Genomic DNA, 26,899 nt, shown 5'->3' with positions numbered 1-26,899 from the left:
ACTTGAGTTTTCCCTGTTACTCTCTGTATTGAGCAGGAGCATCAGGACATCAGCATGGCTTGTCTGAAATGTCGCTCCAGATCACAAACTTTATGTCATGATCATTTTGCAGGCAGCTGGGGTGAAGTGCACTCAGTGCAGTGGTGGGGCTCGCTTCTCCGAGCTCTATGCATCCGTCATGCTCTTCCTTCAGAGCTCTGTCAGGTTTCTGCATGTACTGCTCTCTTCCTCCCAGGTGTGTGCGGAACAGAACAACTCAGTATGCTTAGTTAAGTACTGTATCAATGATGCAGTGAGATACCACTGCCTACTGCTGCAAATACTTCAGCTATTTAGATACAGACGGTTGAAAGAACAACCCATTTTCCCCTCTGCGGATCGATACATTTTATTCAATCAATCAGGCCCTTAGATGATCCCCAAAATTCATTTTCAAGTTATTGATGAATCTTTCCGGAAGCTGCTTCAGGCCCCCAGCTGATTGTCAGCAATGTTTGTGCTCTATGACATATAGCACCAATTCAGATAAGGGAACTCCTGTTTAAGAACATCCCCTCTGTCGGATTCTGTCGTTTCACCGTTTGTTTGCCTTTATAGATGATTTTGTTATTTTTAAGATGCTGGGTACTTTACTGTGATAGCTTTAGCTTGCCGTGGTGATAAATTGTAGTCGTTTTGTGGCGGAAATAAAAACTTTATTTTTTTGATTCATGATTCACAAATATTTCACAAATAATGCACAAATGTCTCGTAAATTATTCCCAAACATGTTTTTATAAAGGGCAGTATCTGTGATTAATGGCATATAAATATCTGTTTATTTTCTCTGGAAGCCGTTTCATCTCATTCTGCCTGTGATGTAATGGCTTGTGATAAAGCTGACAGTTTATATACCATATCAGGTTCAGATGCAGTCTTGCTTAGCATACGGATATCTATTTGTGTCATATGTAAAACAACAACACGCCTAAAGGAAAATGATGATTCTTGAAAAGATCTATAAAATCCATCTTTATTAACCCTTGAGGAGAGCACTATAGACCAATGTCTCGGAGAATGTACTGAAGTCAGGACGATCACAAAAAGGGGGTGATGAATTATTGTAGTGGTCTATCAAAAGAGTTACGTGTTCCTTTCTCCACTCGCAACTAGCTAGTTTACCTCCGTCTTATACCATTATGATTGAGGATAAATGTTAAATGAATCCTAAAGATATAAATTACGTGAAGTGAAACATAAATTGAAATAGTGTGTGGTAATGATGCGTGTGGCTGTTATATTCAACCATAGCAAATCTGAGGTGTGGTGTATTGATTGTTTCAGCATTTGTTTGGTGTAAAGTGTTGGATGGGAGGCATAGCTAGACACTTTCATTTGATTGCGCTCCGCTCTTCTCCAGGCAGATGTAGCATCATTGTTCTGCAGTATTACCTCCACTTCTCATGTCTCTTTGTGTCGTAATAAAGTGCTCTGTATTTGACACTTTAAGAGCTGTGGATTATGGTTATTTATATAATAACATCATAATTACAGAGAGCTGACTGGCCACTGACTTTACACACACTCTCTCTCTCTCACTCACACACACACACACACACACACACACACACACACACACACACACACACACACACACACACACACACACACACACACACACACACACACACACACACACACACACACACACACACACACACACACACACACACACACACACACACACACACACATGGATAGATAACAGTCTAAGTCATATCCTGTAACATGATTATAGCTTCTGGTGCCAGCAGGAGGGAGAGGGAGGAGGGGGAGTGCGGGAGAGATGGGAGAGCGGAAGAGAGAGGGGTGGCCTAGGGAGGGGGAGAAAGGAGCCCTATTGGCTCTGGTAAAAAGTAGTGCACTACATAGAGAATCAGGTGTAATTTGGGACACAGACCATAGCTCTGGATCGATGTGGGACCACAAACAGGAAACACCATCAGTCAGTATTTTTTTTTTTTTTTTTTTAGTTTTGAATGTTTTCTCAATTTTTTCTAGCTATTTATTCTGGATTTCCTATTTTGCCTCTGGCGTGGAAGGACTGCCCTGGAAAAGGCTTTTATACTGAAGTGCTTGCTTCTGTAAAGTGAGTGTGAAAGAATCAAAACCTTGTCTTGTTAATAGCAAGAGTTTTCTGTGGAGCGTAAAGTTAAAGGGGCAATCAGCAGTTGCTACACCCACTTCTTGTGACGTATAAATTAATTATGTGCCCATTGATATGAATATAACTTGTAAATTCCTCATGAGCTTAGTTCAACTGTTGTTCCCCATCAGAGCCCAAAATATAAGCTTGTTTTACTCCAATGTTTGTAAACGAATACAATTTTAAACAAACACTGTATGGCATCCTAACATGGTTAAAACTGGTTAAAACTGGGGTTTGGAACTAGTCAGTGTGGCTATAAATGAATGTGTTGTATATATTTTGTCTCCAGTGGGGTTTGGAACTAGTCAGTGTGGCTATAAATGAATGTGTTGTATATATTTTGTCTCCAGTGGGGTTTGGAACTAGTCAGTGTGGCTATAAATGAATGTGTTGTATATATTTTGTCTCCAGTGGGGTTTGGAACTAGTCAGTGTGGCTATAAATGAATGTGTTGTATATATTTTGTCTCCAGTGGGGTGTGGCTATAAATGAATGTGTTGTATATATTTTGTCTCCAGTTGGAACTAGTCAGTGTGGTGTTGTATATATTTTGTCTATAAATGAATGTGTTGTATATATTTTGTCTCCAGTGGGGTTTGGAACTAGTCAGTGTGGCTATAAATGAATGTGTTGTATATATTTTGTCTCCAGTGGGGTTTGGAACTAGTCAGTGTGGCTATAAATGAATGTGTTGTATATATTTTGTCTCCAGTGGGGTTTGGAACTAGTCAGTGTGGCTATAAATGAATGTGTTGTATATATTTTGTCTCCAGTGGGGTTTGGAACTAGTCAGTGTGGCTATAAATGAATGTGTTGTATATATTTTGTCTCCAGTGGGGTTTGGAACTAGTCAGTGTGGCTATAAATGAATGTGTTGTATATATTTTGTCTCCAGTGGGGTTTGTCAGAAAATGAATGTGTTGTATATATTTTGTCTCCAGTCAGTCAGTGGCTATAAATGAATGTGTTGTATATATTTTGTCTCCAGTGGGGTTTGGAACTAGTCAGTGTGGCTATAAATGAATGTGTTGTATATATTTTGTCTCCAGTGGGGTTTGGAACTAGTCAGTGTGGCTATAAATGAATGTGTTGTATATATTTAGTCTCCAGTGAATGTGTTGTATATATTTTGTCTCCAGTGGGGTTTGGAACTAGTCAGTGTGGCTATAAATGAATGTGTTGTATATATTTTGTCTCCAGTGGGGTTTGGAACTAGTCAGTGTGGCTATAAATGAATGTGTTGTATATATTTTGTCTCCAGTGGGGTTTGGAACTAGTCAGTGTGGCTATAAATGAATGTGTTGTATATATTTTGTCTCCAGTGGGGTTTGGAACTAGTCAGTGTGGCTATAAATGAATGTGTTGTATATATTTTGTCTCCAGTGGGGTTTGGAACTAGTCAGTGTGGCTATAAATGAATGTGTTGTATATATTTTGTCTCCAGTGGGGTTTGGAACTAGTCAGTGTGGCTATAAATGAATGTGTTGTATATATTTTGTCTCCAGTGGGGTTTGGAACTAGTCAGTGTGGCTATAAATGAATGTGTTGTATATATTTTGTCTCCAGTGGGGTTTGGAACTAGTCAGTGTGGCTATAAATGAATGTGTTGTATATATTTTGTCTCCAGTGGGGTTTGGAACTAGTCAGTGTGGCTATAAATGAATGTGTTGTATATATTTTGTCTCCAGTGGGGTTTGGAACTAGTCAGTGTGGCTATAAATGAATGTGTTGTATATATTTTGTCTCCAGTGGGGTTTGGAACTAGTCAGTGTGGCTATAAATGAATGTGTTGTATATATTTTGTCTCCAGTGGGGTTTGGAACTAGTCAGTGTGGCTATAAATGAATGTGTTGTATATATTTTGTCTCCAGTGGGGTTTGGAACTAGTCAGTGTGGCTATAAATGAATGTGTTGTATATATTTTGTCTCCAGTGGGGTTTGGAACTAGTCAGTGTGGCTATAAATGAATGTGTTGTATATATTTTGTCTCCAGTGGGGTTTGGAACTAGTCAGTGTGGCTATAAATGAATGTGTTGTATATATTTTGTCTCCAGTGGGGTTTGGAACTAGTCAGTGTGGCTATAAATGAATGTGTTGTATATATTTTGTCTCCAGTGGGGTTTGGAACTAGTCAGTGTGGCTATAAATGAATGTTGTTGTATATATTTTGTCTCCAGTGGGGTTTGGAACTAGTCAGTGTGGCTATAAATGAATGTGTTGTATATATTTTGTCTCCAGTGGGGTTTGGAACTAGTCAGTGTGGCTATAAATGAATGTGTTGTATATATTTTGTCTCCAGTGGGGTTTGGAACTAGTCAGTGTGGCTATAAATGAATGTGTTGTATATATTTTGTCTCCAGTGGGGTTTGGAACTAGTCAGTGTGGCTATAAATGAATGTGTTGTATATATTTTGTCTCCAGTGGGGTTTGGAACTAGTCAGTGTGGCTATAAATGAATGTGTTGTATATATTTTGTCTCCAGTGGGGTTTGGAACTAGTCAGTGTGGCTATAAATGAATGTGTTGTATATATTTTGTCTCCAGTGGGGTTTGGAACTAGTCAGTGTGGCTATAAATGAATGTGTTGTATATATTTTGTCTCCAGTGGGGTTTGGAACTAGTCAGTGTGGCTATAAATGAATGTGTTGTATATATTTTGTCTCCAGTGGGGTTTGGAACTAGTCAGTGTGGCTATAAATGAATGTGTTGTATATATTTTGTCTCCAGTGGGGTTTGGAACTAGTCAGTGTGGCTATAAATGAATGTGTTGTATATATTTTGTCTCCAGTGGGGTTTGGAACTAGTCAGTGTGGCTATAAATGAATGTGTTGTATATATTTTGTCTCCAGTGGGGTTTGGAACTAGTCAGTGTGGCTATAAATGAATGTGTTGTATATATTTTGTCTCCAGTGGGGTTTGGAACTAGTCAGTGTGGCTATAAATGAATGTGTTGTATATATTTTGTCTCCAGTGGGGTTTGGAACTAGTCAGTGTGGCTATAAATGAATGTGTTGTATATATTTTGTCTCCAGTGGGGTTTGGAACTAGTCAGTGTGGCTATAAATGAATGTGTTGTATATATTTTGTCTCCAGTGGGGTTTGGAACTAGTCAGTGTGGCTATAAATGAATGTGTTGTATATATTTTGTCTCCAGTGGGGTTTGGAACTAGTCAGTGTGGCTATAAATGAATGTGTTGTATATATTTTGTCTCCAGTGGGGTTTGGAACTAGTCAGTGTGGCTATAAATGAATGTGTTGTATATATTTTGTCTCCAGTGGGGTTTGGAACTAGTCAGTGTGGCTATAAATGAATGTGTTGTATATATTTTGTCTCCAGTGGGGTTTGGAACTGTCAGTGTGGCTATAAATGAATGTGTTGTATATATTTTGTCTCCAGTGGGGTTTGGAACTAGTCAGTGTGGCTATAAATGAATGTGTTGTATATATTTTGTCTCCAGTGGGGTTTGGAACTAGTCAGTGTGGCTATAAATGAATGTGTTGTATATATTTTGTCTCCAGTGGGGTTTGGAACTAGTCAGTGTGGCTATAAATGAATGTGTTTTGTATCATATTTTGTCTCCAGTGGGGTTTGGAACTAGTCAGTGTGGCTATAAATGAATGTGTTGTATATATTTTGTCTCCAGTGGGGTTTGGAACTAGTCAGTGTGGCTATAAATGAATGTGTTGTATATATTTTGTCTCCAGTGGGGTTTGGAACTAGTCAGTGTGGCTATAAATGAATGTGTTGTATATATTTTGTCTCCAGTGGGGTTTGGAACTAGTCAGTGTGGCTATAATTTTGTCTCCATGAATGTGTTGTATATATTTTGTCTCCAGTGGGGTTTGGAACTAGTCAGTGTGGCTATAAATGAATGTGTTGTATATATTTTGTCTCCAGTGGGGTTTGGAACTAGTCAGTGTGGCTATAAATGAATGTGTTGTATATATTTTGTCTCCAGTGGGGTTTGGAACTAGTCAGTGTGGCTATACATGAATGTGTTGTATATATTTTGTCTCCAGTGGGGTTTGGAACTAGTCAGTGTGGCTATAAATGAATGTAATATATTTTGTCTCCAGTGGGGTTTGGAACTAGTCAGTGTGGCTATACATGAATGTGTTGTATATATTTTGTCTCCAGTGGGGTTTGGAACTAGTCAGTGTGGCTATAAATGAATGTGTTGTATATATTTTGTCTCCAGTGGGGTTTGGAACTAGTCAGTGTGGCTATAAATGAATGTGTTGTATATATTTTGTCTCCAGTGGGGTTTGGAACTAGTCAGTGTGGCTATAAATGAATGTGTTGTATATATTTTGTCTCCAGTGGGGTTTGGAACTAGTCAGTGTGGCTATAAATGAATGTGTTGTATATATTTTGTCTCCAGTGGGGTTTGGAACTAGTCAGTGTGGCTATAAATGAATGTGTTGTATATATTTTGTCTCCAGTGGGGTTTGGAACTAGTCAGTGTGGCTATAAATGAATGTGTTGTATATATTTTGTCTCCAGTGGGGTTTGGAACTAGTCAGTGTGGCTATAAATGAATGTGTTGTATATATTTTGTCTCCAGTGGGGTTTGGAACTAGTCAGTGTGGCTATAAATGAATGTGTTGTATATATTTTGTCTCCAGTGGGGTTTGGAACTAGTCAGTGTGGCTATAAATGAATGTGTTGTATATATTTTGTCTCCAGTGGGGTTTGGAACTAGTCAGTGTGGCTATAAATGAATGTGTTGTATATATTTTGTCTCCAGTGGGGTTTGGAACTAGTCAGTGTGGCTATAAATGAATGTGTTGTATATATTTTGTCTCCAGTGGGGTTTGGAACTAGTCAGTGTGGCTATAAATGAATGTGTTGTATATATTTTGTCTCCAGTGGGGTTTGGAACTAGTCTAGTCAGTGGCTATAAATGAATGTGTTGTATATATTTTGTCTCCAGTGGGGTTTGGAACTAGTCAGTGTGGCTATAAATGAATGTGTTGTATATATTTTGTCTCCAGTGGGGTTTGGAACTAGTCAGTGTGGCTATAAATGAATGTGTTGTATATATTTTGTCTCCAGTGGGGTTTGGAACTAGTCAGTGTGGCTATAAATGAATGTGTTGTATATATTTTGTCTCCAGTGGGGTTTGGAACTAGTCAGTGTGGCTATAAATGAATGTGTTGTATATATTTTGTCTCCAGTGGGGTTTTGGAACTAGTCAGTGTGGCTATAAATGAATGTGTTGTATATATTTTGTCTCCAGTGGGGTTTGGAACTAGTCAGTGTGGCTATAAATGAATGTGTTGTATATATTTTGTCTCCAGTGGGGTTTGGAACTAGTCAGTGTGGCTATAAATGAATGTGTTGTATATATTTTGTCTCCAGTGGGGTTTGGAACTAGTCAGTGTGGCTATAAATGAATGTGTTGTATATATTTTGTCTCCAGTGGGGTTTGGAACTAGTCAGTGTGGCTATAAATGAATGTGTTGTATATATTTTGTCTCCAGTGGGGTTTGGAAAATGAATGTGTTGTATATATTTTGTCAGTGTGGCTATAAATGAATGTGTTGTATATATTTTGTCTCCAGTGGGGTTTGGAACTAGTCAGTGTGGCTATAAATGAATGTGTTGTATATATTTTGTCTCCAGTGGGGTTTGGAACTAGTCAGTGTGGCTATAAATGAATGTGTTGTATATATTTTGTCTCCAGTGGGGTTTGGAACTAGTCAGTGTGGCTATAAATGAATGTGTTGTATATATTTTGTCTCCAGTGGGGTTTGGAACTAGTCAGTGTGGCTATAAATGAATGTGTTGTATATATTTTGTCTCCAGTGGGGTTTGGAACTAGTCAGTGTGGCTATAAATGAATGTGTTGTATATATTTTGTCTCCAGTGGGGTTTGGAACTAGTCAGTGTGGCTATAAATGAATGTGTTGTATATATTTTGTCTCCAGTGGGGTTTGGAACTAGTCAGTGTGGCTATAAATGAATGTGTTGTATATATTTTGTCTCCAGTGGGGTTTGGAACTAGTCAGTGTGGCTATAAATTAATGTGTTGTATATATTTTGTCTCCAGTGGGGTTTGGAACTAGTCAGTGTGGCTATAAATGAATGTGTTGTATATATTTTGTCTCCATTGGGGTTTGGAACTAGTCAGTGTGGCTATAAATGAATGTGTTGTATATATTTTGTCTCCAGTGGGGTTTGGAACTAGTCAGTGTGGCTATAAATGAATGTGTTGTATATATTTTGTCTCCAGTGGGGTTTGGAACTAGTCAGTGTGGCTATAAATGAATGTGTTGTATATATTTTGTCTCCAGTGGGGTTTGGAACTAGTCAGTGTGGCTATACATGAATGTGTTGTATATATTTTGTCTCCAGTGGGGTTTGGAACTAGTCAGTGTGGCTATAAATGAATGTGTTGTATATATTTTGTCTCCAGTGGGGTTTGGAACTAGTCAGTGTGGCTATACATGAATGTGTTGTATATATTTTGTCTCCAGTGGGGTTTGGAACTAGTCAGTGTGGCTATAAATTAATGTGTTGTATATATTTTGTCTCCAGTGGGGTTTGGAACTAGTCAGTGTGGCTATAAATGAATGTGTTGTATATATTTTGTCTCCAGTGGGGTTTGGAACTAGTCAGTGTGGCTATACATGAATGTGTTGTATATATTTTGTCTCCAGTGGGGTTTTGAACTAGTCAGTGTGGCTATAAATGAATGTGTTGTATATATTTTGTCTCCATTGGGGTTTGGAACTAGTCAGTGTGGCTATAAATGAATGTGTTGTATTTTCTCCAGATGGGTTAGTTAGTATACATGTAGCTAACCTGTCTACGAAAATGCATCCACCCATGACTGTAAGCCTCTTTGGATAAAAGTGTCTGCTAAATTGAATATATATTATACTAATATAAATTCACGTGTTATATGTTCTTCTGCGGGATTAGTATAGCCTGGTCCCAGATCTGTCTTTGATGTCATGCCAACTGCTGAAAGATGTTGGACCAGGCTATGTTAGCATGGTGGTGGTGCTTCTTTCTGTGTACCACACCAGGAAGGCTGTCTGTCTTGGCCAGCAGACAGATACTATACCTGGGAGGATTTCTGATCTCTGTATGTCAGCTGTGTTCATGCCACTGCCCCAGAGATTAGTGGTGTTCCAACACTTAAACGTTAAAACGTTTAAATTAACTTGGAATTGTTAATAACGTGAAGAAAAATCCCATAAAGTTAAGATTGCAGTGCAGTTATCACAAAACATTATTTTCTGTGTTATAGCCTAAATAGACAATAGGCTATAAAGGCCTGGGGAAGGTTGTGTAATTTAAACAAATCCAGAGAGAAAGAGGCAAACTTTAGGTTACTTTGGTGAATTTGCAAAGAATGCAAGACAGATTACCAAGACATATGCACACCAAATATTTTTCTGCCAACCCCCTCCTCTCTCTACATTGCACTGGCTTGCCCGGGGTGTATTCATTACGCCAATTCTGTTGCAAAACATTTCTTAAACGGAAGCAAACGGAATGACACGGAAAGGGATCTACCTATAGAAACTATAGAAACTCTTGTTTTAGTTGCAAACCCTGCTCTTTCTCTTGGCTTATGATGTAAGTGTGTGTTCAGTCTTCGGTCTTTTGGGTGTAGAGTATCCTAGCCTATTCATTGATGATAGGCCCTGCTTTACTGAAGTTGCGAGACATTGCAAACCAAGAAATCGAGAATTCAATTATTTTGTAGTCGACTCTCCAACACTATGTCATCATCGTTAACAGCTAGAAAAATGGCGAACTCCTGTATGGCAATACTTTGAGAAGCTAAATGAAAAGGAATAGCAAACTTTGTGAGGTGAAATTGAAGTACAGTAATGGAAGTACTTGTGCAATGCTTAACCATCTGAAAGGGACTCACTGTGAGACCGAAACCGTTGCTGGCAGCAGCACAGTTGAATTGTGAAAAATTAAAAAAGGAAACCGAAAACTGATTTAAAAAATGCAGTTTAAAAGTTAAAAACAATTGTCCATTTGTCACATCCCTACCAGAGATTCTAGAGTAGTCTGTAATTCTGCCAGACGAGTTTAGGAGTAGTAGCCCTTGTAGTATGACTGACTGAATACGGTGTGGCTGCTGAGGTGTTGCTGGCTTGGCTTGGTGATTTTTACATTTTTATTTCACCTTTATTCAACCAGGTAGGCCAGTTGAGAACACCTTTATTTAACCAGGTAGGCCAGTTGAGAACAAGTTCTCATTTACAACTGCGACCTGGCCAAGATAAAGCAGTTCTACACAAACAACCACACAGAGTTACACATAAATAATAATAAACAAACGTACAGTCAATAACACAATAGAACAAAAAAATCTATATAAAGTGTGTGCAAATGGCGTGAGGAGGTAAGGCAATAAATAGGCCAATAGTAGCGAAGTAATTACGATTCAGCAATTTAACACTGGAGTGATAGATGTGTAGATGATGATGTGCAAGTAGACATACTGGTGTGCAAAAAGTTCATATTAGCAATATGTGGATGAGGTAGGTAGATTGGACGGGCTATTTACAGATGCTGTAAGCATCATTGCTCAGACAGCAGTAATGCTATATGGTTTAGTAGTAGTAGCTAGGGTTGAATAGCGGGAAACGGGTTACCGAGATTTACTGAGATCTCCTGCTCAAACCCACTCTCTTTTCCCGCAATCAATAACTGTGAGAAACCTGTAAATTATAATAAATTATTTTTATGAACAGGATTATGTGAAATGGAACTGTTACATTTCTAAATCTGGCTTCTCTATGGCCTACTCTCAGTTATCTGCATGATCAATCATCAACGCTCAGGGTGGGGACAGACAGCACATTTCGGTATGGAGTGCAGTTTACAATGCATGTATCATCTCATCATGGTAACTTTTTTCTTGTGACAGGTATATATTTGCTGCAGATGAGCAGATACAATAGTAATATAAAAACTGAGTGCATGTCTAATTTATACATATCCATCTCGCTTTCAGGGTTACCTTCATTTTGTTTGGAAAGATATTTTTTTAAATTCCAGATGCAAAGTTTTAAAACAGGCTATCACTCGAATATCGTTGCTTTAAATAATTGTGCATGTGAGCACTCTCTCATAGTATTTTTCTCTCTCCATCAATTCCATTCAAATTGCATCCAAAATAAATAATCATTTTCAAGATTGAACAAAAATATAAATGCAACTTGTAAAGTGTTGGTCCCATGTTTCATGAGCTGAAATAAAAGAGCCCTGAAATGTTCCATATGCATAAAAAGCTTATTTCTCTCAAATGTTGTGCACAAATGTGTTTCCATCCCTGTTAGTGAGCATTTCTCCTTTGCCAAGATAATCCATCTACCTGACCTGTGTGGCATGTCAAGAAGTTGATAAATAGCATGATCATTACATAGGTGCACCTTGTGCTGGGACATGTCTCAAGCTTTGCAGGAGTGTGCAGTTGGCATGCTGACTGCAGGAATGTCCACCAGAGCTGTTACCAGATCATTTAATGTTGTTTGAGATAATTTGGCAGTACAGTGGCTTGCGAAAGTATTCACCCCTCTTGGCATTTTTCCTATTTTGTTGCCTTACAACCTGGAATTAAAATATATTTTTATGGGGGTTGTATCATTTGATTTACACAATATGCCTACCACTTTGAAGATATAAAATATTTTTCTGTTGTAAAACAAACAAGAAGTAAGACAAAAACACAGAAAACCTGAGCATGCATAAATGTTCACCCCCCCCAAAGTCAATAATTTGTAGTGCCACCTTTTGCAGCAATTATAGCTGCAGTCTCTTGGGGTATGTCTCTATAAGCTTGGCACATCTAGCCACTGGGAATTTTGCCCATTATTCAAGGCAAAACTGCTCCAGCTCCTTCAAGTTGGATGGGATCCGCTGGTGTACAGCAATCTTTAAGTCATACCGCAGATTCTCAACTGGATTGAGGTCTGGGTTTGACTAGGCCATTCCAAGACATTTAAATGATCCCCCTTAAACCACTTGTGTTGATTTAACACTATGCTTAGGGTCGTTGTCCTGCTGGAAGGTGAACCTCCATCCCAGTCTCCAATCTCTGGAAGACTGAAACAGGTTTCCCTCAAATATTTCCCTGTATTTAGCGCCATCCATCATTCCTTAATTTCTGACCAGTTTCCCAGTCCCTGCCGATGAAAAACATCCCCACAGCATGATGCTGCCATCCCCATGCTTCACTGTGGGGATGGTGTTCTCAGGGTGATGTGAAAATTGTTGGGTTTGCGCCAGACATAGTGTTTTCCTTGATGGCCAAAAAGCTCAGTTTTAGTCTCATCTGACCAGAGTACCTTCTTTCATATGTTTGGGGAGTCTCCCACATACCTTTTGGCGAAAGGCATGTGGGAGCAATGCCTTTTTCTCTGGCCACTTCCGTAAAGCCCAGCTCTGTGGAGTGTACGGCTTAAAGTGGTCCTATGGACACATACTCCAATATCCGCTGTGGAGCTCTGCAGCTCCTTCAGGGTTATCTTTGGTCTCTTTGTTGCCTCTCTGATTAATGCCCTCCTTGCCTGGTCCGTGAGTTTTGGTGGGCGGCCCTCTCTTGGCAGGTTTGTTGTGGTGCCATATTCTTTTACATTTTTTAATAATGGTTTCGTGGGATGTTCAAAGTTTGGGATTTTTTTATAACCCAACCCTGATCTGTACTTTTCCACAACTTTGTCCCTGACCTGTTTGGAGAGCCCCTTGGTGGTGCCCCTTGCTCAGTGGTGTTGCAGACTCTGGGGCCTTTCAGAACAGGTGTATATATACTGAGATCATGTGACACTTAGATTGCACACAGGTGGACTTTATTTAATAATAATTTGACTTCTGAAGGTAATTGGTTGCACCAGATCTTATTTAAGGGCTTCATAACAAAGGGGGTGAATACATGTGCACGCACCACTTTTCAGGTTTTTGTTTTGTAGTAATTATTTTCATTTCACTTTACCAATTTTAACAATTTTGTCCATTACATGAAATCCAAATAAAAATCTATTTAAATTACAGGTTGTAATGCAACAAAATGGGAAAAACACCAAGGGGTGAATACTTTTGCAAGGCCCTGTACGTCCCACCGGCCTCACAACCGCAGACCATGTGTAACCACGGCAGCCCAGGACCTCCACATCTGGCTTCTTCACCTGTGTGATCATCGGAGAACCAGCCACCCGGACAGCTGATGAAACTGTGGGTTCAGACAACCAAAGAATATCTTCACAAATTGTCAGAAACCGTCTCAAGTTCACTCATTTACGTGCTCGTTGTCCTCACTAGGCTCTTGACCTGACTGCATTTTGGCGTCGTAACCGAAGTCAGTGGGCAAATGCTCTCCTTCGATGGCCACTGGCATTGTGGAGAAGTGTGCTCTCCACGGAGGAATCCCAGTTTCAACTGTAGCGAGCAGATGTCATGGTGAGTGCGAGCGGTTTGCTGATAACAGCGTTGTGAACAGAGTGATCTATGGTGGCAGTGGGGTTATGGTATGGGCAGGCAGGCAGAAGCTACAGACAACGAACACAATTGCATTTTATCAATGGCAATTTGAATGCACAGAGATATCGTGACGAGATCCTGAGGCCCATTGTCATGCCATTCATCTGCCGCCATCACCTCATGTTTCAGCATGACAATGCACGGCCCCATGTCGCAAGGATCTGTACACAATTCCTGGAAGCTGAAAATGTCCCAGTTCTTCCATGGCCTGCATACTCATCAGATATGTCACCCATTTGAACATGTTTGAGATGCTCTGGATCGACTTGTACGTCAGCGTGTTCCAGTTCCCGCCAATATCCAGCAACTTCACACTGCCATTGAAGAGGACTGGGACAACATTGCACAGGCCACAATAAACAGCCTGATCAACTCTATGTGAAGGAGATGTGTCGCACAGCATGAGGCAAATGGTGGCCACACCAGATACTGACTGGTTTTCTGATCCACACCCATACTTTTTTAAGTATCAGTGACCAACAGATGCATATCTGTATTCCCGGTGATGTCAAATCCATAGATTAGGGCCTAATGAAGTTATTTCAATTGACTGATTTCTTTATGTGAACTGTATTTCACTAAAATCTTTGAAATTGTTGTATGTTGCGTTTATATTTAGTTCAGTATATATATACAGTACCAGTAAAAAGTTTGGACACACCTATTCATTCAAATACATTTTAGAATCTTCACAGTAGCCACCCTTTGCCTTGATGACAGCTTTGCACACTCTTGGCATTCTCTCAACCAGCTTCATGAGATAGTCACCTGGAATGCATTTAAATTAGCAGGTGTACCTTGTTAAAAGTTAATTTGTGGAATTTCTTTCCTTCTTAATGCGTTTAAGCCAATCAGTTGTGTCAAGGTAGGCGTGGTGTTCAGAAGATAGCCCTAATTGGTAAAAGATCAAGTCCATATCATGCCAAGAACAGCTCAAATAAGCGAAGAGAAACAACAGTCTATCATTACTTTAAGACATTTGAAAGTTTCTTCAAGTCAATCATCAAGCACTACATTGAAACTGGCTCTCATGTGGACCGCCACAGGAAAGGAAGACCCAGAGTTAGCTCTGCTGCAGAGGATAAGTTCATTAGAGTTAATTGCATCTCAGATTGCAGCCCAAATAAATGCTTCACAGAGTTCAAGTAACAGACACATCTCAACACCAACTGTTCAGAGGAGACTGCGTGAATCAGGCCTTCATGGTTTAATTGCTGCAAATAAACTATTACTAAAGGACACCAATAATAAGAAGAGACTTGCTTGGGCCAAGAAACACGAGCAATGGACATTAGACTAGAGGAAATCTGTCCTTTGGTCTGATGAGTCCAAATTTGAGATTTTTGGCTCCAACCGCCATGTCTTTGTGAGACATGGAGTTGGTGAATGGATGATCTCTGCATTGTGGTTCCCACTGTGAAACATGGAGGAGGAGGTGTGGGGGTGCTTTGCTGGTGACACTGTCGGTGACTTATTTAGAATTCAAGGCACACTTAACCAGCATGGCTACCACCCCATTCTGCAGTGATATGCCATCCCACCTGGTTTGCGCTTCGTGGGACTATAATTTTTTTTCAACAGGACAATGACCCAACACACTTCCAGGCTGTGTAAGGCCTATTTGGCCAAGAAGGAGAGTGATGGAGTACTGCATCAGATGTCCTGGCCTCCACAATCATCCGACCTCAGCCCAATTGAGATGGTTTGGGATGAGTTGGACCGCAGAGGGAAGGAAAAGCAGCCAACAAGTGCTCAGCATATGTGGGAACTCATTTCAAGTGAAGCTGGTTGAGAGAATGCCAAGAGCATCTTGAACATCTTGGCCACGTTCTGTTATAATCTCCACCCGGCACAGCCAAAAGAGGACTGGCCACCCCACATATGCTCTCTCTAATTCTCTCTTTCTTTCTCTCTCTCTCGGAGGACCTGAGCCCTAGGACAGTGCCCCAGGACTACCTGACATGATGGCTCCTTGCTGTCCCCATTCCACCTGACTGCTGCTGCTCCAGTTTCAACTGTTCTGCCTTATTATTATTCGACCATGCTGGTCATTTATGAACATTTGAACATCTTGGTCATGTTCTGTTATAATCTCTACCCGGCACAGCCAGAAGAGGACTGGCCACCCCACATAGCCCGGTTCCTCTCTAGGTTTCTTCCTAGGTTTTGGCCTTTCTAGGGAGTTTTTCCTAGCCACCGTGCTTTTACACCTGCATTGTTTGCTGTTTGGGGTTTTAGGCTGGGTTTCTGTACAGCACTTTGAGATATCAGCTGATGTACGAAGGGCTATATAAATAAATTTGATTTGATTTGATTTGAAGAGTGTGCAAAGCTGTCATCAAGGCAAAGGGTGGCTACTTTGAAGAATATAAAATATGTTTTGATTTGTTTAACACTTTTGGGGGGACTACATGATTCCATATGTGTTATTTCATAGTCAATGAGAATGGTAAATCACTGGAATAATCATTTATTGAATGCATTAACAGAAATGACTGTAAACAAACAAACATTGTAGATTAGAAATGAATGGTCAATTTACTAGCGGTGATATATTTAATGGGGAATTGATAGACACTAACAATCAAACACAAACAATTCAAACAATGAAGTTATGAAACAATGAATGTGCACAAATTGGTGGGAGGGAACGCATTCTGGATAGAGATGTGCATTGTGCATCTTAGCCACATTCTCTTTCTTCTTGGCCTGTGCCATCCCTGCAGCCCCCGCAATGTATCAGTTCACTGAGATGGGCGTGAATAAGACAGGCATCTCGTGCACCGTAAAATATATATATATATATATATTTGCTACTGCTCGACAAAAGAAAATCTCGGTCAACCAACAGCCTATCGACCAAACAATTGGGGTTAGCCCTACATTCTACACACTCACACTCACACTGACACTCCAATACACACACACACACACACACTTAATTTGCTCACACACACACATAACACATACTGAATCTACACACACACACACGCACACACACTCACATACAATCATATTAAACGCGGCTGCTACTCTGTTTATCACATATCCTAGTCACCTTACCCCTGTACATATCTAACCCAAACACTCCATTATCGGTGCACATTCGCTCATGACTGCACGGCCAGGCACAACTCCAACACCATCATTACGTTTGCTGATGACACAACAGTGGTAGGCCTGATCACTGACAACAATGAGCCTAAAGGGAGGAGGTCAGAGACCTGACCGTGTGGTGCCAGGACAACAACCTCTCTCTCAACGTGATCAAGACAAAGGAGATGATTGTGGACTATAGGAAAAGGAGGACCGAGCACGGCCCTATTCTCATCGACGGGGCCGTAGTGGAGCAGGTTGAGAGCTTCAAGTTCCTTGGCGTCCACATCACCAACAAACTAACATGGTCCAAGCACACCAAGACAGTCGTGAAGAGGGCACAACAAAACCTATTCCCCCTCATGAGACTGAAAAGATTTGTCATGAGTCCTCAGATCCTCAAAAGGTTTTACAGCTGCACCATCTTACTGATTCCGATATATCTGCTAAAATACTGTTTTACATCGGGGAAATAAAAAGTTAAAACATTTCACACTGAATTCTCATAAATTGCAATCCAAAAGACCAATTGTCCAATAACTATGCTTCAAATGTTGATTTCATACATTGTGATAATAATGGCACATCTTGACAATGGCCACACGTGTTCTGATAAGCATGAGATTCCCTTTTCATCCTACTTATTGAATATCGGTATCGGTGGAGTTATCGGCCCATACCGTTATATAGCGTTAAAAGGCCAATATCGGCCGATATATGAGTTGTAATTATACTATAATACAATATTTTTTATTTATTTAACCAGGCATGCCAGTTAAGAACAAATTCTTATTTTACAATGACTGCCTACCCTGGCCAAACCTTCCCCTAACCCGGATGACGCTGTGCCAATTGTGTGCTGCCCTATGGGACTCCCGATCACGGCCGGTTGTGATGCAATCCAGGATCAAACCAGGGCCTGTAGTAACGCCTCTAGCACTGAGATGCAGTGCTTTAGACCGCTCCGACACTCGGGAGCAATTAATACGGGATTAAAAAATATTAGCCTACTGGAGCTTGTTTCATCTATTTACCCAATTGCTACACTGTAACACCATGAAACGTGGCACGTTTATAACTTAAACGTCAGTGTTGAAAACTTACACATTAGGCATTTAGATTTGCCAATAGGTGTTCTCATCTTCAACACAGGTGTTTAGAATGCAAGATTAAACATGACAGTCAGTTTTCCAGTCAGTTTCCAACCAGGAAAACACCTATCTTCTTAATGTTCAGATTTGAAACACTTTTCCTATCATCCTGTTCAGAATTACTTTTAGTCATTGATGTGGTTTTCCATGCATTTTAATCAGATCAGTGTTAGGAATGTCTGTGACCTTACCTACATTTCAGCAAAACAGAACAGGACATTTGATTCAAGAAATAGTTTCAGTCATGTGGTGTTGTTTCTCGATCGTGTTAATTTCCGTGAACTCTCTGAGTGGAACGATCGGCTACATGACTTGAGCAGGGGAATCAGTTTGAGTTTGAAGTGGAGGGAGTAAAGGGCTTAGCATGTCTCGAGGAGGCTAAAAAGAGATTTGGGCTTAAAAATATTTTCAGAAGGTGTAGGGTAATTGGTGAAGGGAGGAGCATGTGATTGAATCTGTAAAATTCAAATCAAACTGTATTTGAGTACAACATGAGTACAACATGTGTAGACCTTACTGTGAAATGCTTACTTACAAGCCCTTAAGAGTTAAGAACATATTTACCAAATAAATAAAAAGTAACACAATAAAATAACAACAACAAGGCTGTATCAAAGGTGTACCGGAAACTGTGCAGGGGTACAGGTTAGTCAAGGTCATTTGTACATGTAGGTTGGGGCTAGCGATGATGGGGAAGAAGGTATGTTGAGGAAGATTTTTGTCAACTTCAAACAGAGTGAGCCGGGCGCCAGTTTGAGTTCTGGAGGTGAAATGGAAGGGGTAGAAGGTGTTGTGAGGAGCTCGAAGCCCGAGCCTTGCATTGATAGACATGGTTAGGATAAAGATACATTTGTTCCAGTGGGAGGGAGATTTTTGAAGAGGGTGGAACCAGGCCTTTTTGCTGATCCATGGGTGGTTTCAGGTTGGGTGGAAAAGATGGTGGGTGCTCTTGAGCCGGTGAAGGTAACCCGAAGTGGACTTGTGATGTTTGTTTGTATTACCTTAGCTCGGAGGGCACAGGCGCTCCATGCGATGCAACTTGGGGAAAGCCCTGTATCTTGCTTTGCACCATTGAAGGGAGTGATTTCTGGGGTAGTGTTAAATGTGGAGGTGGAGCAATTTAAGTTGAAGATTCCTGGTGTTTGTGACACCCACCGTTCGTTGCGACACAGATTCGGTGGTGAAACAGAGGTGACACAGTCTGTTATTTTGAGCTTTGATTCAGAGTCTTTACCTGACAAAGTCATGTTATGATATATGAGTTATGCTGTTAGAGCTGTTGTGCCAAATACACTGCGGTGTTCTAGGTGTCACGTTTATGGGCATGTTGCAGCAGTGTGTAGGAGGGAGACTCCAGGATGTGGGAAGTGTGCAGGAGGACATGGGACAGAGGAATTTGTAGTTTTTGTGGGAAAAGTTGTGTGTGTCAACTGTAGTGGTGCCCATGTTACTGGGGATCGGAGGTGTCTGGTGTGAGAGAGGCAGGTTGACGTGGCCAGGGTCAGAGTAGTGCAGAAGGTGTCGTATTCTGAGGCAGTGAAGAAAGTAGTGGAGGGTGGATGAAGGGTGAGGGACTCTGAGAGGATCCCTGGGAATAGTAGATATGTGCCAGAACAGAGGAATAGGGCAATGAGTGATATACAGAGTGGACAAAATAACTTCTGTTTTCCAATGGCACATAAATTTGATCAGAAATACAATGTAGACATTGTTAATATTGTAAATGACTATTGTAGCTGGAAACGGCTGATTTTTAATGGAATATTTACATTGGCGTACAGAGGCCCATTATCATCAACCATCACTCCTGTGTTCCAATGGCACGTTGTGTTAGCTAATCCGAGTATAATTTTAAAAGGCTAGTGATCATTATAAAACCCTTTTGCAATTATGTTAACACAGCTGAAAACTGTTGTTTTGATTAAAGAAGCAATAAAACTGTCCTTCTTTAGAGTATCTGGAGCATCAGCATTTGTGGGTTCGATTACAGGCTCAAAATGGCCAGAAACAAATAACTTTCTTCTGAAACTCATCAGTCTATTTATGTTCTGAGAAATGAAGACTATTCCATGCGAGAAATTGCCAAGAAACTGAAGCTCTCGTACAAGCGCTGTGTACTACTCCCTTCACAGAACAGTGCAAACTGGCTCTAACCAGAATAGAAAGAGGAGTGGGGGCCCCAGTGCACAACTGAGCAAGAGGACAAGTACATTAGAGTGTATAGTTTGAGAAACAGGCGCCTCACAAGTCCTCAACTGGCAGCTTCATGAAATAGTACCCGCAAAACAACAGTCTCAACGTCAACAGTAAAGAGGCGACTCCATGATGGCTGGCCTGAACAGGTTGTAGGCTGTGGATCTTTGCACGTAACATATCCTAGTTTCCTTGAGATATGTACATTAAGGGACAGGTTTACATAAGCCTGGTCCCAGATCTGTTTGTGCTGTATAGCCGACTCCTATGGTCATAGTTGGGTCACGCTTTTTTTGGATAGTCCTGCTTTTCCATCTGTAGATGGTCATACTATCAACAAACTCTCTGTTGATAAGCAACTGCTTGCTAAGGTTACGGTTAGGGTAAGGTTTAGAATAAGGGTTAGGGTTAACGTTAGGGTTACAGCTAGGGTCTGGCTTAGTAGATCGTTTAAATGTTAATGCTAGTCTGTAGATTGTCTGTAGAGCATCTTCAGATAGCCTATCCAAATAAAGTGTTACAGTTGAAATGTTACTGATAGTCTGTGCATAGTCTGTAGAGCATCTTCAGATAGCCTATCCAAATAAAGTGTTACCTAAAGTTAACTATAATACAGGGCAAACAGATCTAGCACCAGGCTAGATGTACCGTTATTCCTAAATGAAAGTCTCCTGTATAGTAAGTAACAGTGAGATCAGGTAACAAGGTGAGGGAGTGTCTCTCAGACAGCCAGGTTGGCAGCTTAAAGAAGGGCTTCTCATGCCTCTGCTGAAGGCTTGTCAGATTGATGTGTGGAGGGAAGAGGTGAAAAGATTGATCTGTCTCTACCACCAGATATCTCCAGTGAAGGACAGATGGCTATAGTTAAAGCATCATCACCTGTTCTGGCATTCTGTCCCTTTGTCTTCTAGCTCAGAGTTCTTTGTCTAGATCTTATGGGTAAAACGAACTGTTTTATTTTGCTCTAAAACCAGGATTATAATAATGATCAGCCTGTGTTTGATTTAACTTCTCTAACTGACATCATATACAATATGGGACAAGGCTGGTGATCATACATTTGTACAGTCGTATTGATTTTATTTATACCCATATTATTGACAGTGCTGTAATCAGGGTGTATTTTTATCAATTGTCCTATTGACAATGGGTCGAGTACTTTACTGAGAGACTGGTGAGTGGTGAGTGGCCTCTCTATCTCTCTCTCTTTCTCAAGGCTACTGACAGACGTGTGTGTGTGTGTGTGTGTGTGTGTGTGTGTGTGTGTGTGTGTGTGTGTGTGTGTGTGTGTGTGTGTGTGTGTGTGTGTGTGTGTGTGTGTGTGTGTGTGTGTGTGTGTGTGTGTGTGTGTGTGTGTGTGTGTGCGTGCGTGCGTGCGTGCGTGCGTGCGTGCGTGCGTGCGTGCGTGCGTGCGTGCGTGCGTGCGTGTGATGTCTTTTCATCACATGGTAATAGAGCCGAGGGTGAATAGTGAGGACAGTGTAGATAAGTGTCTGTCTGCTCAAGGCAGCTTCCACCCCCTCATTCACCTGCTTGTCTGAGTGCTACATTAACACATAGCTAGCTATCTCTCCTGTTAAGATATGCTTCTACAGCCTATTCAGGCAGAGCCCTGACTGTGTGACTTTCCCCTGTGATAGCTTGTCCATTTACATCCATTTAAATGGGTCTGGAGGAGTGATGCTGGTCTCTAACTGAGGAACAGAGGTGTAATAGGTAGCAGCAGGGTCCAAAAATCAAGTCATGAAATAAAGACCCTCACATTATTGAATTTTTCCACAGTTTTATTGAGTGCAACATTTTGACCTGTAGGTCTTTGTCAGGCTTAACAATAAAGGCAGAAAGGGTTTCACTTACTCTGGCTGTTGTCTTTGTGTATTTGCAGTGCGGGACCCAAGGGAGACAACATCTATGAATGGAGATCCACCATCCTGGGACCACCAGGCTCTGTGTACGAGGGAGGGGTCTTCTTCCTAGATATCACCTTCTCATCCGACTACCCCTTCAAGCCACCAAAGGTACTGTACGCTGTATTCACTTGCTTTATAGGTTTAGAGGTGGTTGGTTAAACAGTTCAGTAACATGGGAGCCTCTGCTTGCGTCCCAAATGTCACCTTGTTCCCTATGTAGGGAATTAGGGTGCTGTTTAGGACGCAGACTCTGTCTGCAGTTAGTCCTCTATTGTTCTACATGGAGGTCAGGGCTGACAGGAGTTTGCTGAGGTCATCAGTTGAAACCTTGAGGCTGATTAACATGATGTCTTGTCTTGTGTTTTTGACTAACTGGCGCTGCCCAGCCATCATCTCCTTGAGGCTACTACACAGCAGCAGTTACACTACAGCACTCTGCTCTACTGTCACATGACTGTGGAGACCAGGGGACCAAAATAACCCTGAGCCATTTAACACAATGCTGTTATTATTGAGAAAGAGAGGCAGCAGCAGCAGAGAGAAGAGAGAAGCCCAGCAGAGTCTCTGTGTGTCCCAAATGCCCACTATTCCCTACATAGTGCACTACTTTTGACCCAGGCCCTTAGGGCTCTATAGTGCACTACAGTGCCTTCATAAAGTATACACACAATACCACATAATGTCAAAGTGGAATTATGTTTTTAGATATGTTTACAAATTAATAAAAAAGGAAAAGTGGAAATGTCTAGGATCAATAAGTATTCAACCCCTTTGTATGACAAGCAGGAGTAAAAATGTGCTTATCAAGTCCCATAATACGTTGCATGGATTCACTCTCTGTGCAATAGTGTTTAACATGATTTATGAATGACTACCTCATCTCTGTCCTCCACACATACAATTATCTGTAAGGTCCCTCAATCAAGCAGTGAATTTCAAACACAGATTCAACCACAATGTGATGGGAGAAAACTGAGGATGGATCAACAACATTGCAGTTACTCCACAATACTAACCTAACTGACAGAGTGAAAAGAAGGAAAACATGCATTCTGTTTGCAACAAGGCACCAAAGTAATACTGCAAAAAATGTTCCAATGCAATTTACTTTTTGTCCTGAATACAAAGTGTTATGTTTGGGGCATATCCAATACATTACTGAATAACACTCTCCATATTGTTATTTTACCCACTTTTTTCAATCTTGGCTCATCGCTGCAACTCCCCAACGGGCTCTGGAGGGGCGAAGGTATGCAGACTAGCTGGCTGGTATGTTTACTGACGTCGCTCTCTATCCCAGTCTGCTGTCCCCACAAGCTTCAAGATGGCCACCATTGTGCCTGTACCCAAGAAGGCAAAGATAACTGAACTAAATTACTATTGCCCTGTAGCATTCACTTCTGTCATCATGAAGTGCTTTGAGAGACTAGTCAAGAATCACATAACCTCCACCTTACCTGCCACCCTAGACCCACTTCAGTTTGCATAACAGGTCCACAGACAATGCAATCGTCATCACACTGCATACTACCCTATCCCATTTGGACAAGAGGAATACCTATGTAAGAATGCTGTTCATTGACTATAGCTCAGCATTCAACACCATAGTACCCTCCAAGCTCATCATTAAGCTTGAGGCCCTGGATCTCAACCCTGCCCTGTGCAACTGGGTCCTGGACTTTCTGACGGGCCGCCCCCAGGTGGTGAAGGTAGGAAACAACATCTCCACTGGGGTCCCACAAGGGTGCGTGCTCAGCCCCCTCCTGTAATCCCTGTTCACCCATGACTGCGCGGCCATGCACGCCTCCAACTCAATCATCAAGTTTGCAGACAACACAACAGTAGTAGGCTTAAATTACCAACAACGACGAGACAGCCTACAGGGAGGAGGTGAGGGCACTCGGAGTGCGGTGTCAGGAAAACAACATTTCACTGAATGTCAACAAAACAAAGGAGATTATAGTGGATTTCGGTAAACAGCAGAGGGAGCACCCCCCTATTCACATCGACGGGACAGCAGTGGAGAAGGTGAAAAGTTTTAAGTTCCTCGGCGTACACATCACAGACAAATTGAAATGGTCCACCCACAGAGACAGTGTGGTGAAGAAGGTGCGAAATTTGGCTTGTTACCTAAAACCCTCACAAACTTTTACAGACGCACAATTGAGAGCATCCTGTTGAGCTGTATCATCGCCTGGTATGGCAACTGCACTGCCTTCAACCGCAAGGCTCTCCAGAGGGTGGTGCAGTCTGCACAAAGCATCACCGGGGGCAAACTACCTGCCCTCCAGGACACCTACAGCACCCGATGTCACAGGAAGGCCAAGAAGATCATCGAAGACTACAACCACCCGAGCCACTGCCTGTTCACCCCGCTACCATCCAGAAGACGTGGTCAGTACAGGTGCATCAAAGCTGGGACCGAGAGACATGTTGACATGTTTACATTACTCATCTCATATGTATATACTGTATTTTATACCATCTGTTGCATCTTGCCTATGCCACTCGGCCATCGCTCATCCATATATTTATATTTACATATTCTTATTCCATCCCTTTACCTATTTTATTATTTATTTAATTTATTTAACCTTTATTTAACCAGGTAGGCAAGTAGTTAGTTAGTTAGGTAGTTGTGAAATTGTTAGAATACTTGTTAGATATTAACAAGAACTAGAAGCAAAAGCATTTCGCTACACTCGCATTAACATCTGCTAACCATGTGTATGTGACCAATAAAATTTGATTTGACAATGTCCTTAAGACCCACCAGCCAGCCGCACCAATGTTTCAGAGGATACACCGTTCATCTGGCATTTGGGGTCAGCCTGCCCACCACAATGAGTCATTAGAGCACAATGAGCCAAGTAAAGCTCCATCTGCCAAACCCTCCCCTAAACCAGACGACGCTGGGCCAATTGTGCACCATCCTATGGGACTCACGACCATAGCTGATTGTGGCACAGCCCAGGATATGAACCCAACACTGTAGTAATGCCTCTAGCACTGCTGCATGCAATGTAGTGCCTTAAACCGCTGCGCCACTCTGGAGCCCCATTATAGTGGTGGCTGCATTATGTTATGGGTATAGTTGTAATCGTTAAGGACTGGGGAGTTTTTCAGTATAAAAAATAAACGGAATGCAGCTAAAACACAAGGCCAAATCTACACTGTAGTTGCTTACCAAGAAGCCAGTGAATGTTCCTGAGTGGCCGAGTTACAGTTTTGACTTAAATCTACTTGAAAATCTATGGCAAGACCTAAAAATGGTTGTCTAGCAATGATCAATAACCAATTTGACAGAGCTTGAAGAAATTTCAAACGAATAATGGACAAATGTTGTGCAATCCAGGTGTGGAAAGCTTAGAGACTTACTCAGAAAGACTCACAGCTATAATCCCTGCCAAATGTGCTTCTACAAAGGATTGACCCAAGGGTGTGAATACTTATGTAAATGAGACATTTCTGTTTTTAATTCTCAATAAATGTGCAAAAATTTCAATAAACATGTTTTCCCTTTGTCGTTAGGGGGTATTGTGTGTAAAAAAATATATTTAATCAATTTTGAAATCAGGCTGTAACACAACAAAATGTGGAATAATTCAAGGGGTATGAATACTTTCTGAAGGTAGGGTGCCTTTTGGGATGCAGCTTCTTGTCTGTTATAGGCACTGCAGGGGCTCCTCTTTTTTAGAAGCGTATATTCTCAGTAATATGCTACAACAGGCTACACTGCCTATTATGTTTCTGAGAAAACTATACGGGAGGTGGATATAATCAGGATCATAATAGCTTTCTGCTAGTGGAGGGAGCAATAGGGTTATTTCATAGAAAGCAATCCCATTTCACATAAAACTAACAATCTATTTAGGAGAAATCACCCTCAGAACTAAACGCTGTACCACTCTATACTCTATACTGGACTGAGGGGGTGTCATGATATGTTTGCTCTGTCTAACAGTTTTATTATTCAACACAAATCCGCTGTTTACAGTGATGGGATTAGCCTTTACAGTGGTTATGGTAATACAAGACTGAGTCTGGCTCGTCTGGTTTCTATTAACATGTCATAAAGATGGCATATACAGTTTGACTGGAGAGGGAGAGGGAGTCAGACCCTAGGGTAATTGGTAGCATGGAGGGGAACCACACCGCCTCTGAACAAGTCTGCTCTCGCTCTACTCTCTCTCTCCTCTCTTTCTCTCTCGCTCTCTGTCTCTTTCTCTCTCTCTTATCTCTCTCTCCCTGTAATGTCAAAGCCATAAACAGCTAGTGGTATCATTAAGATCATTGGCTGTGCGTGGCCCTAATTGGTTTCCCCTGAAATAAGGGCTGCTCAGAGAGAGAAGGCCTCAATGGGATGGATGTTAAAAGACTTCCCTTATGTAAACACCACATAATTTCACATGTGGAAAATCACATGATTTCACATGTGACATTTCCACATGTTTTGCACACGTGAAATCATGTATTTTTAGAATAATTCACATGTGGTGATGTGGATTTTCACATGTGAAACCATGTGTTAATGCAACATTTCACGTGAAACTATGTGTTTTTGGAACACTTCACATGATGATATTTCACACGTGGATTTTCACGTGATTGCATTACCTTTCACTTATGGACTCAAGTTTTCACACGAGATTTCACAGGTGATGCCCTGCAAACAAATATGCATCTTCATGATACACACACAGTGTTTTCAACTTACATATTGGACACATAACTACATTGTGTATGTTTATTTATATAGTACTTATTATTCAACCTGTCTTTACCTGGGATTAGACCTCACAACCTCTTGGTTCACTGCATTCCAATCGTCCTGCTACGCCACCATGTCT

General features: G+C 41.1%; 1 protein-coding gene across 2 annotated transcripts in view; it reads left to right on the top strand.

The window, feature by feature from the left end:
• ube2e3 (ubiquitin-conjugating enzyme E2E 3 (UBC4/5 homolog, yeast)) overlaps positions 1-26,899 on the top strand; it is a 62,109-nt gene that overhangs the window by 25,684 nt on the left and 9,526 nt on the right. For both annotated transcript variants that reach the window (XM_035773967.2, XM_035773968.2), the window contains exon 4: positions 22,025-22,157. In XM_035773967.2, coding sequence (XP_035629860.1) covers positions 22,025-22,157 — 133 coding nt within the window. The remainder of the gene's footprint in view (positions 1-22,024; positions 22,158-26,899) is intronic.

The sequence above is a fragment of the Oncorhynchus keta genome, chromosome 7 (assembly GCF_023373465.1).
Source record: "Oncorhynchus keta strain PuntledgeMale-10-30-2019 chromosome 7, Oket_V2, whole genome shotgun sequence".
NCBI classification, from domain to species: domain Eukaryota; kingdom Metazoa; phylum Chordata; class Actinopteri; order Salmoniformes; family Salmonidae; genus Oncorhynchus; species Oncorhynchus keta.
Note: the sequence above shows the minus strand (reverse complement) of the source record. Positions and strands in the feature narration are given on the sequence as shown.